The sequence below is a fragment of the Oryctolagus cuniculus genome, chromosome 3 (assembly GCF_051225735.1).
Source record: "Oryctolagus cuniculus isolate XC-2025 breed Fujian yellow rabbit chromosome 3, ASM5122573v1, whole genome shotgun sequence".
In the NCBI taxonomy this organism is placed as follows: Eukaryota; Metazoa; Chordata; class Mammalia; order Lagomorpha; family Leporidae; genus Oryctolagus; species Oryctolagus cuniculus.
Window position 1 is genome coordinate 51275475 of NC_142869.1, and position 12624 is coordinate 51288098.

The following is a 12624-nucleotide window of genomic DNA, read 5'->3' on the forward strand; positions in this document are numbered from 1 at the left end:
TGTGCTAAAAGTCTTGAGGAAGATAAAACAGGTTATACACTTAATGTTCTTTTTCTAAGAAAGCCGATTAATTATGAGAACATGGTTGCTCTAAAATCGTTTCCACTTGCCTACTACCTGTGCTGGGCAGTTATATATGTGAAAACCGTTATTTTCTCCGGCTTTTTTGAGATACAGTTGACAAGTAAAAATTATGTAAGATAAATTCTTGGGTTTATATCTTTATCTTAAATTGTGATCATTTTTACCTATTATGTTGAGTGATAATGCCTTTCAAAAATTTAATATCTGTGGCTTTTAAAATTTAGCTTTCACAAAGTTAAGTGTTAAGATAGTAAGGTAGGATGGATGTTATTTGAAATGCCTGTATCCCATAGGAGTGTCTGAGTTCTAGTCTCAGCTCTGCTCCCTAGTCCATTCTCTTGCTAATACACACCCAGGGAGACAGTAGGTGGTAGCTCAAGTTAGTTTGGTCCCTGCCACCCACATGGGAGACCTTGAGTGAGTTCCTGAGTTGGCTTGGCTCAACCTTAGTTGTTGCAGGCTTTTGAGTGAGTAAATCAGTAGGTAGGAGATCTCTCTTTCAGATTAAAAAAAAATGTTAAGCTAAAGGTATGAAACTAATTTACTGAAATATAATTTAGATTCGTTCACTAATGTATGTTTGGTGATTCAATAGGAAAGTTTTATTTATTGAATAGCAGCTCTGTGAAGGGTATATTGTCAAACATTAGAAATACAGTATTGAGTGCCAGTGCTGTAGCGCAGCAGGTTAAGCAGTTAAGCTGACATCTGCGAAGCTGGCATTCCATATGGGTGCAAGTTCCAGGCCTTGCTGCTCCACTTCTGATCCAACTCCCTGCTAATGCACCTGGGAAAGCAGCAGAAGATGGCTCAATTACTTGGACTCCTGCACCCACATGAGAGACCTGGATTGAGTTCCAGGGTTCTGGCTTTGGCCTTACCCAGCCGTAGCTATTGTGGCCACTAGGGGGAGTGAACCAGCAGGTGGAAGATCTCAGTCTGCCTCTGTCACTCAATAAATAAATAAGTAAAATGCAATAATAAATTAAACATACCCTAGTTCTTACCTTGATGGAGTTAGTATATTATCTAAAGGAACAAGTGAAAAATAAATAAAAATGCATTAGTTAATACTCATTGTAATAGATTTCATAAAAGAAGTGATCTTTGCCTGTCTGTATGTACATATTTTCCCCATTTTCCTTAACTTTTCATTTAAATATGAAACAGGATTTGGAAGATATTGTATAATTAGTCGCTATATGATGTTGCTTATGGCTTTCTTAAATTAATTTTGATTCAAAGATAATTAACTCATCATGTGTATAAGTTTTACATTTCTATTATAGTTTACTAAGGGCCTTTAGAGTGACTAATGGAAATCTCTACCATGAAATAGGGCAAGTTTGTTCTTTTTGTTTATCTTCATGTCTAAATAATTGCAATAAACTCATATACCTTTATTTAGAAGCTTTTCTTCTTGGTACATGAATGCATATTGTCTACTGTGGAGGATTTACTAATCTCAATTTCCAGTGATTTGAAAGTATTATTGGGCTCACCAAACACTAAAGTCATGTATTTTCTTTTAAAATACTCTTTTCCTCCTCTTTTTCAAATTATTTCTTTTTTATTTTCCTTTGTTGACCTCATGTTTGGTATTTCTTGACTTCAAAAATAATATATTATAGGAAGTGTTCTACAATTAAATAATATACCTACTCTGGGTCACCAACTTTTCTTCACTTGTCATGTAAAGATGTAAACATTGTAACAAGTTCATGGTAGTCACGTATAATTTTGTACATAAAAACTAAATGAAATAAGTTCATCTGTGTTTTACCCCCTTGGGAAGTTACTTCTTCGCTCAGAGGTTGTTAGGATCCACAAGATGACTGACCATCTTAACTAATTCTCAAATAACAAAATTTCAGGTTACTAACCTGCTTCTCTTTCTTCTTATTTCAAAAGGATATGATGAAGAAATAGCCTGCACACAGAATGGCCAGATGTACCTAAACAGGGACATTTGGCATCCTGCCCCTTGCCAGATCTGTGTCTGTGACAATGGAGCCATTCTTTGTGACAAGATAGAGTGCCAGGATGTGCTCAACTGTGCCGACCCTGTGACTCCTCCTGGAGAGTGCTGTCCTGTCTGTCCTCACACAACTGGAAACACCAATACCAATTTTGGTAAGAATGCTTAGGGTCAACTCAGAATTGATCTGGAGCTTCCCTTTATAGTCAGTGTTTTTCTCTCTTGGGGTTCAGCAAGCCAAGAAAATAATTAAGTGGCTTAGTAGCCTCTGGAGCTAATGATTTTTGCTTACACACTTTAACACTGAGTAGATGGAAACAATAATTCTTTATTCTGACAATATAGAAGTAAGCATGCAATTGGTATATAATGTCAAATAAAGAGTAAACTAGAGTGAGTTTCTAATTCAAACCTAGTGGTTTGAATGAAGTATGGTGCATTTAAGCCTACAATGATGCAAAGAAGGAGCATTTCCTTGTTTGAAATTGACAAAAAGAAGGTGGAAGGCATGCAAGAAATAGGAAATATTGTCATTTTTATCATTGCTCATTTTAATGGAATTAATAGACTATATCTAAATAAATCTATATCCAAGAGGTTGCAAAAGAATAATGTTAAGGGAAATAGTAGAGTTAATATATAAATATTTTAAACACCAGGCATACTAACATACCAGAAAAAAAGCAGATTCCTGCAGGTGTAATGAAGCATTTTATTTTCAAAAGATAACGAAAAATTTATAGCTCTATCCATATATAAAAAAGAAAGTGAAAGTCTGCAGTTAGCATGCAGCTCAAAGTTAGAAGAGCATCAACCAAATAAACTGAAAAGAAGTGGAGGAAAACTCTACAGAAAAAAAGCCAAGTCTGAAAGTGAGTTAACTGAAATCATACAGACATAATTTTAAAGTCCAAAATATAATTCTACAAAAATGAAAAAAAAATGACAAGGAGACAATAACCTAAGTAGCCTAATAAAAATAAACAAACTTGAAAGAATCACAAGAGACCCATTTACACAACTTTATGTTAATAAGTCTGAAAACCTATACAAAATGAATAATTTGTGGCAAAATATAATCTACTCAAACTAATTTAGATAGAGAAAAATTGAGCATACAGATTTCCCTAAAAAAACAGAGTCATTTGTAAAATAGCTAGACTCTACCAAATGTATAGATGGCAGTTGGTTCTACAGTTGTGGAAAGCCATTAAAACTGGGTGATTTTAATACTTTAAAACCTCTTCTTGAACATTGAAAAAGAAAAGGCAAACTTAAGTCTTATTATGAAGGGAGTATTATCATGTATAGCAAAATGTAATAAAGATCACATAAAAAGAAAGCTCTGGACTGATTTTATACATTTTTGTTGAAAAATCCTAAATAAAATTCTGTCTACTAGCATCATAAAAGAACCACTCATGAAAAAGTGGAGATTATTCTACAAGTTTCAGAATAATTTAGTATTAGGAAAACTATTAATAAAACTAATCTTTAACAGACCTATGAAGACAAAATATATGCTTCTACCCATAAATGAAGTAGAGGTATTTGACAAAGATCAATATTCTCGATAAACAGTTAGTAACTTGGTGATAAATGGATATTTCATTGACATGATAAAATATTTACATTTTAGCTAAAAATCTTTACTATGCTGAGTACTAAAGTGTTCTTCCTAAACTCAAGGGATAAGACATGAATGTCTACTGATACCACCACCTAATCATAGCCCTGAATGTGCCCAGTTTTTAAAAAAGAAAAATCTGAGATTTAGAAATCTGAGATTTAAAAATCAGAAAAGAGGAGCTAAAAGTAATCATTTACAGAAAATGTAATTCTGTGGTTAAAAAATCTAAGGAAACTGAGTTTAAAACTTACTATAAAATAGAAAGATGTAATAAGACAGTACAGTATAAAATTAATAAGGGAAAATCAATAGATATTCTATGAGTAAATAATTACAGCATAGAATGGATAATGGGAATAAAAAACCTCATTTATAATAGTAACAGATACTTAAGGATAAACTTAACATTAGATATATAAGATCTTGCTGAGGAAAACCTCAAAATACTACTAATTCAGATGAAGACTTAAAAATTTGAAATGTCCTATTATGTCTCAGTTAGATTGACTAAATATGATAGGCACATCATTCTCAATAAGTTAATAGTCTGAACGTAATTCCAATGGAACATATAACACTGTAAGAATTCAGCAAGTTTCAAACAAAAAACTTATGTAGAATAAGCAAGAAAGACTAGTCAGGAAAACTCTTATAAAGAATAATCAAGTGATGACTGGTCTTCCAAGATTTACATATATTAAAAGGACTCATTAGTTTTAAAAAATATGGTCTTGATGCATTAAATATTTTTAAAACATTGAAGTATATTCAAATATCCATAGTCAATTTTTGTATGATAAAGATGGCATCCTAGAAAAGCAGTTATTTTCTATGTCTTCTTGGAATAGCTAGGCATTCATCTGGAGAAACCAGAAGTTGAGTAAAAATCATATCTCCTAATTCTAAATAAATCAATGATTCAAATTTGAAAATTAAATCATGTAGTTTGAAAGACAACTGGGAATATTTCTTTGTATTCCTAAAATATAGAAGGCTTTCTTAATGCTAAGTCAAATGCAGAAGTCATAAAACTAAGCAAAGTAAAAGAAAACCAACTCACTTATGATTGCCATCTTTTAAATTAAAAAATGTAAATATTCATGAACCAAAACACCAATCACTTCATCAAAATATAGGCAAAGGAAATTAGCTAATAATTTTTACAAAAGGAAATACAAATGGTTCCTCAACATATGAGAAGACTGTACAATTTCCCCTTAATACAATAAATGCGCATTTAAATCACACTGAGCTGTCATTTTCGCCTATCGGATTGACTCAAATTAAAGGACGGTACATTGAGTATCACTGTATGTTGCTTGGGGAGAAATCTCTGCATTGATTGTGGAAATATAAGGTAGTATAACCTCTCTGAAGGGGTAGTAACAATATGTATCAAATTGCAAGTGCCTATACCTTTGGACTCAAAAAAGATATTGAGTTTATCCTACAAGCAAACTTCATGTGGTCATAAATGGGACCATTATTCATCACAGTATTATTTGGAATTGCATGACCATCCATCCCAGCCCGCCCAGGTAAATTCTAATATATATAGATTATCCTGGCGTAATAAATAGTAGCACTCCTTTTCATTATTAAAACTGTCCTGGCTGGGTACGAAATGATACCCTTGTAATAGCCAAAGGTTAGAAGCTATTTTTAGGCCTCTTATGGGGACAAATGAAAGTGTAGTCAACTCTAGTAGTTTAAAAAATAAATCCTTTAATATTTTATTAAAAAACAATTTGGGAGCCATATACTGAAGGCTTCGAACATTTAAAGATCTGTATGATAAACAGACAAATGAACAACAAGGAAAATACAAAAATGAACTTGAGAACAGTGGAGAAGAACAAATAATAGTATTCTTAAGGACAGAATGAGTTTTTTTTTTAATTGCAAAATTATAAACATTTAATATATTTTTTATTTTGAACCATGTGAATGAAAAGCCATGCTCACCAAAAGTATTAGAAAAGCAGAGAACACTGATTAAACATAACTCATTATAGCTTTAATAGTTAATTTATAATTTAATTAACTTAGGTTCTGTATAAACATTATGAAAAATATTAAACCATGCTAGAATTTCCCAAAAGGCTGCACTGTTTTACTTTTTATGTAAATACTGATCTGAAACCACTTTTGAGTACTGCCTACCTGTGATAGGGTGATCTGTTTAAGCTAAATTCTGATTCTTAAGAAACCCATTATTGAAAATATTTAACATATCCCAAATAGTCATTTCTCCACAAAATAATATGTTTTTTCTTTTCTTTTTATAGCTAGAGGAAGAAAGGTAAGTTTTCCTTTGCAATGTCTTTTTCATAAGAATTCTTTCTAATACTATCCATGAAGAACTGTGCTCTGAAATGTTTGCATGCCTTCTGTCCAGTACATAGAACTGTACACACACATCAGGACAAACACGTGAGCACAGTTCATCCACTGTGCTTGTAGATTCCTATTTTATTTGTCTTATGGTTAAATTTATGTTTTGAAATTTGTTTCTGACAGAAAGATGCAAACTTTGTAGGGATTAAGAATGTGTTCTATTAATCATCATAGTCCTTACACTTTCCGTTATGCTTAGGATGTGTTTCTACCTTACACATTGTAGAAGCACAGTTAACAGTAGATGGAAAAAAGAAGGAAGGGTAGGTGTAAGTCATGGGGGAAGGAAGAATGTTAGTGCTACTTCACTGGAGTAGTGGTCGCTCTCCTGCTGGTTGGGGAAGTTAAGATCCAAAAATTACCTGAAAGTGTTACCGAACACACATTTCTTCTGCTATTTCCCCTCCTCCACTTCCAGGGGCCTGAAGTCTAATCCTGGAAACTAACTTCACACTCAAGAGGACAAGGGCGGGGATATCCAGATGCTGCTACAGCTGGCCAGTTTGGCCATGTGTCAGCTGGACATGGATAATCCCATGGAATGAATAGGGTTCCTTCTGCCTTAGCAGTGCTCTCAGTTTTCTGGTTATCTTAACAGTAAGGGCATCTGCTTCAATCTGATCCAAATGGAATGGGCATGGAGATCAAGAGAGTGAAAATGGCCAGTGAGTCCAGTTTTCATGGCAGATACTAGACAGATTAGCAGCTAATTTAAATTTTTTTTTACTTTTACAAACAGTAGAACTTTAATAAAGTGATTTATCAGATAATCAGACAAATGATAGTGATGCTATCAGGGAGAGGCCCTGGCTAGCTGTACACTTTTGGGCTCAATGGACAATATTATACATTTAATATAGAATAAATGTACATGAAGCTATTGACCTTTGAATGGACATCAAAAAAAAAAAAAGGATTGCAAATACTTGTTACATTTAACTGAGTAAATTGAAACTAAAAAATGAATCTAGGCTTTAAACAAAGTAAATAAATATATGAAAGATAGATAAAGGGGTAGGGAGGGAGCATGGGAGGGAAAGATAGAAGTATTTGAATGAGGGAAAAAGAACCTAACAGAACTGCTTTGAAATAATCAATTTATTCAGTTAGTAAACAATTTACTGAGAGGCAGCTGATAGACTGTTCATTTACTGCTTTTTTCAAAGGTAGTGTGGGGCAGGTGGGCGACGCTCATACTTACATGTACTTTAAGATGTGACAGCCTCTTGTGTTATTTTTGACTTTCCAATTCAATTAATTTTTTCTACATTTTTCTCAGATACCAAGAATTATCTAATTAAAATTCAGATATACAAACATGTCTGAATTTTTGTGTGTGTGTTTTTAATGTTTAGGTAGTTTTTCCTAGCATGCATTTTCTTTACATTGTTTATCACAACTATTTCTTACTCAAGTCCATTCTTTGGATTTGATCTGTATAAAAATTAAAGGAAACAATTATACATTTCACCTATTGAATTTTTTGTCTTTTGCTGAAATAGTAATTTTTCCCATGAAAAATTTCTGGTTAAATATACTAAAGTTGGTTAAGTTTGTTTTTTACTTGAAAAATTATTTATGTATTTTAGGGGAAGAGAAAGGAGGAGAGAGAGACATACACACAGAGAGAGAGAGAGAGAGAGAGAGAGAGAGAAAGAGAGAGAGAGAGAGAAAGGAAGAGAAATGACTTCCATCCACTGGTTAACTCCCCAAATGTTGCCCAATGCTTCTGGGTCAGAGCCATGGCCAGGATCTAGGAACTCAATACAGGACTCACATGTGGGTAGCAGGAACCCAGTTGTTTGAACCATTACCAAAACCCACTAGGATCTGCTAAAACAAGAAGCTGGAGTTAAGAGCCAGAACTGGCTGTCAAACCCAGATACTCCAACATGGGACCCTGGCATGTAGCTGGCATCTTAACCGCTACACTAAACAGTACCTCTCTTTTCTCTTTTTTTATGTTTCTCATACATAAATCCACACTTTTACATGACATATACTAGTGTAATATGTTCCTATCTAATACATGTATAATATTGTATTTTACTAATCAAATTGTTTTTCTTTTAACTTCATAGGGGCAAAAAGGAGAACCAGGATTAGTGCCTGTTGTAAGTATATGTTTACATGCTGTTTTAAAGTTAACTGAACTATAGTTATATATTATTGTATATTGACATACTTTCAAAAAAGGAACTTCATTATTCTATAAATTTTCAGTATAACAAAAGCAAGTTAAAATAGATGAATTATATAATATAATATTTAATGCTCTATATTCCTGACTTCTGTAGTCCTATGACTAAAGGTAGAAAATCATAGTTTTATAAAATTAAATGTATTGCATGTATATATATATCAAGTGATAGTATGAATGAGTAGAATAAAACTTTACAAATATTTATATCTTCACAATACTGTGATGGAGGCTGTTTCATAATCACTGTTACCATTTTGCATCTAAGGTTCTATGTTAAGGAAATGAGCACAGAGGATTAGTAGTGTGAGGGTTTGAATGCAGTCCTCTTGGCTCCAGCATGGGTACGCTGCATCACCTTGCCAGCACTTCTTCCTGTATTAGAGTTCCAATTATGTACTGTCTGAACTCATAAGGCAAGGAGTAAATGGGCATCAATGCACGGCATTCATTGGCTTAACAAAAGTTTACTCGTGCTTTTGTTAGTATTCTTACTTGTCTTGCCACTGACTTTTCTGAATCTGTATAAAATGTTAACAAATTATGTTGTTTATTGTTCAGGTCACAGGCATACGTGGCCGTCCAGGACCAGCAGTAAGTAGTTTCCTCCAATATTCTTGGTACTCTCAAGTTACTTGAGGTGTTGAGAATCTTTACAGATATTGCATCCATGAAAAGACAATAGAGTATAAAATGATGAGGTTTTAGTTCTTGAAACATTTTGCATCAAACAATGTTCAAGTTTAGGCATTCCTTTATGGTGATGAATGACACAGTGGGTGCTTCATTCTGAAACTGAGCAACCTTATTTTTCCTCATGTGTTAATGTTATTATTGGTTCTATGGAGGTCAAAACAATCTACTCTTACATTGCTAATTTTAGATTTACCTTGTTCATTGAAATTAGAGCAAACTTGTTTCACTATGATTAAGGAAGAACTATTTTTATCTGTTCAATGAAAATATATGGTATATTGCATGTATTTTGAAAAATCATATACAGAATAACATATTTCTGGTTTAGCATAAGAGATTAATTATTTCAGGGTTGGAATATTAGCAGCATTCATAGGTAATTAGGTATGTAATACATACCCCTCATGTGAATTTTAAAACATATCAAATCAACTAAATAAAATAATAATACAGTTTTTTTAAAAGATTTATTCACTCATTTGAAAGGCAGAGTTAGAGAGAGAAAGAGACAAAGAGAGAGAGGTCTTCTATTCACTGGTTCACTCCCCCAAATGGCTGTAATGGCTAGAGTTGGGCCATTCCAAAGCCAATAGCCAGGAGTTTCTTCTGGGTCTCCCATGTGGGTGCAGGATCCCAAGAACTTGGGCCACCTTTTACTGCTTTCCCAGGCCATTAGTAGGAGCTGGATCAGAGTGGAGCAACCAGGACTTGAACTGTCACCCATATGGGATGCTAGCACTGCAGGTGGTGGCTTTACCTGCTATGCCACAGTGCAGACCCCTATAATACAGTTTTAACAGATCTACTGTGGTCCTTATGAAGGTTTTTACTTAAAAAATTCTGTTTTCTATGATTGAATAAATGCAAATCTAATCTTCATAATATAATGGAAATTCTCTTTTGAAGAGAAATAAAATCCCTCTGGCAACTGTCATTTCCCAGGGAGAAGAAGAAAAAGCCACTCTGTTAGCACAACAATATCACTTTGAAATAGAGCAATCATTGCTATTTCAACGGAGGAATAGCTACAATTATCATTTTGAAACTTTCAAATGAGTTTTAAGTATAAAATGAAAAAAATATGCAACACTGTATATCTAGGGGAAAAAAAACCGTGTTGAACCTTAATAAGGCACTGTGGACTAGGAAGCCTTTCTTTCCATTGCATTCACCTCTAACTTGAGCAGTTAGGAACAATTTGGGATATAATGTACCAGTTTGAATGTATATATTCCTTCTGATAATTGTTAATTTGTGGTTGGTGCTTTTATGTAGTTCTCAAAATTTGAACTTATTTTTATGCCCATGATTTAGGGATAAAAGCTTCACTTGGGAGAAAATAATAAATGATCCTTAAAATCTTGCAAATACCAGTTAAGCTTTTACACTTAAATTGAACTCTGTGACACTAGACCATGGCAGATAATTTTTACAGGCCTTTAAGGGTCACTGTAAAATAAACAGCCCTTCTTTGTATAGAAAACTTTTATATGCACATGATATTATTCTCTACAGTCTTCAACTAGACTCAATTAAAAAGTGTGATATTACTATTATCTTTTTTTTTTTATCAAGCAAACATTTAAAACTAAGATACCCAAAGTATAAATGTTTTGAAATCATAATCATCATTTTCTGTTTTAGGGACCTCCAGGATCACAAGGACCAAGAGGAGAGCGAGGCCCCAAGGGACGACCTGTAAGTCAAGGAAGCATTCAAACCTTGTTCCTTAATGCATCTGGTGAAGGTGCACTGTCCCTCTTCCACCTTGATTAAATGTTAGCATTCAGAGGAAATTATCATATATAAATGATTACTTACTGTCTAGTTAGATAACTCAAATGATATTTCTTTGTCCTTTTTGAGGTCTGTAGGAGTAAACAACTGGATAGAGGAAAAAGAAATTAGTAGAGAATGAACTTTTCTTTCAAGTGGTTGTGTAACAGATTTATTCCTCAGGTAGCATTCTTCCTTTTTTCATTGAGCAGATGCTGCAGAGACATCAAAGTGGTAATACTGAAAATCAGCAAACACATTACCCAGAATAGTAGCCATCTTTAAATTGAAGTGATGATCTTTATGCCTCTTGAGATAAAACATAAGAATTTTATATGATATATATGAACTTCTTTTCATTACCTGTCATATAGAGTAAACTTGTTCTCAACTCTTAGGAGTACATTTCTTTTATTTTTTTATACTTCACCCCTAAAATCTAATGTCTAATGTCTTTCACATATTAAATAACTGGGTTAATTTGTTTATAGCTATTATTGTCCTATTTCTAATATTTTTAAAAAATAGGACATGTAAATTAATTTTGAGATGGAGAGAGAGACAGAGAGAGTAGGGAGAGAGATCCATGTACTGTTTCACTCCCCAAGTGTTTATGATGGCCAGGTGTGGGCCAGGTGAAAGGCAGGAGCCTGGGGCTCAATCCTGCACATGCCAGGGACCCATGTAATTGAGCCATCACCTGCTGCCTCTCAGGATGCATACCAGCGTGAAGCTGTAATTGAGAGCAGAGCTGGGACCCAAAAAATGCACATCACAAGCAGAGTCTTAACTGCTGCCTGAAATGCCTCCTGCTGTTTTGTTTTTCTTTATTAAAAAATATTCTTGGCTTTGCTTATCTAGCAGATTGTGTTGCTATCTTGAACATTTGGGCCTATGTACATTTGTCTTTCCCTTTTATATTAAGCATTTTTAAAAACGTTCCTGGGTGCTTATATTTGTATTATGAAAGAGAGATCTCCATCTGCTAGTTCGTCTCCCAAATACCCTCAACAGTTGGGGATGGACCACTCTGAAGCTGGGATATGGGAACTCAATCCCAGGTCTTCTACTTGGGTGGCAGGGTCCCGACCCCTTGAGCCATTGGCTGCTGCCTCCCAAGGTGCCCATTAGAAGGAAGCCGAAATTGGGAGCAGGGTTAGGATTTGAACCCAGATACTCTGAGATGGGGTGTGGGTATCCCAAGGAGCATCTTAGCCACTACGGTAAATACCTTCTCCAATCTTATGTTTCAATCAGAAAACTTCATGTTGTCCACTTTTCTCTCTAACGATATCTACTAAAATTTGACTCTAAAATGGATTTAAGCCTCCTGAATATGTATTTATTCATATCTCAATGAGAGAGATAGGAACTGACATTCTGGCACAGTGAGTTAAGCCCTGCTTGTTTGAAACTGAAACCCCATATCAGAGTACTGGTTTAAGTCCCAGATGCTCTGCTTCTACTCTAGCTCCCTGGCTCCCTGCTAATGTGCCTGAGAAAGCTGTGGAAGATGGCCCAAGTATCTGGCCCCTACTATCCCCAACGGAGGCCAGGATGCAGTTCCTGGCTCCTGGCTTTGGCCTGGCCCAGCCTCAGGCATTGCAGCTGTTTGGGGGAGTGAATCAGTGTTTAGAAGATCTCTCTCTCTCTCTCTCTGTCTCTCTCTCTCTCTCCTCTCTCCTCTGTCAACTCTCCTTCTCCTCTCTCCTCTCTGTCTGTAACTCTGGCTTCAAATGAATAAAACAAATCTTAAAGAAAATAAATAAGTGGAAGAAATAGATGAATACAGAATCAATGGACAACTTTGAACAAATAAATGAGGGTAAAAAATATTTTAGATCATGTCCCTAGGTACTTTTG

At 34.5% G+C, this 12624-nt stretch overlaps 1 protein-coding gene across 1 annotated transcript in view; it reads left to right on the forward strand.

Moving 5' to 3' along the window:
- Positions 1-12624, forward strand: part of COL5A2 (collagen type V alpha 2 chain) — a 146037-nt gene that overhangs the window by 70052 nt on the left and 63361 nt on the right. Inside the window, exons 2-6 of the mRNA XM_002712334.6 lie at positions 1996-2217; positions 5981-5994; positions 8171-8203; positions 8851-8883; positions 10630-10683. Of these exons, the coding sequence (XP_002712380.1) occupies positions 1996-2217; positions 5981-5994; positions 8171-8203; positions 8851-8883; positions 10630-10683 (356 nt within the window). The remainder of the gene's footprint in view (positions 1-1995; positions 2218-5980; positions 5995-8170; positions 8204-8850; positions 8884-10629; positions 10684-12624) is intronic.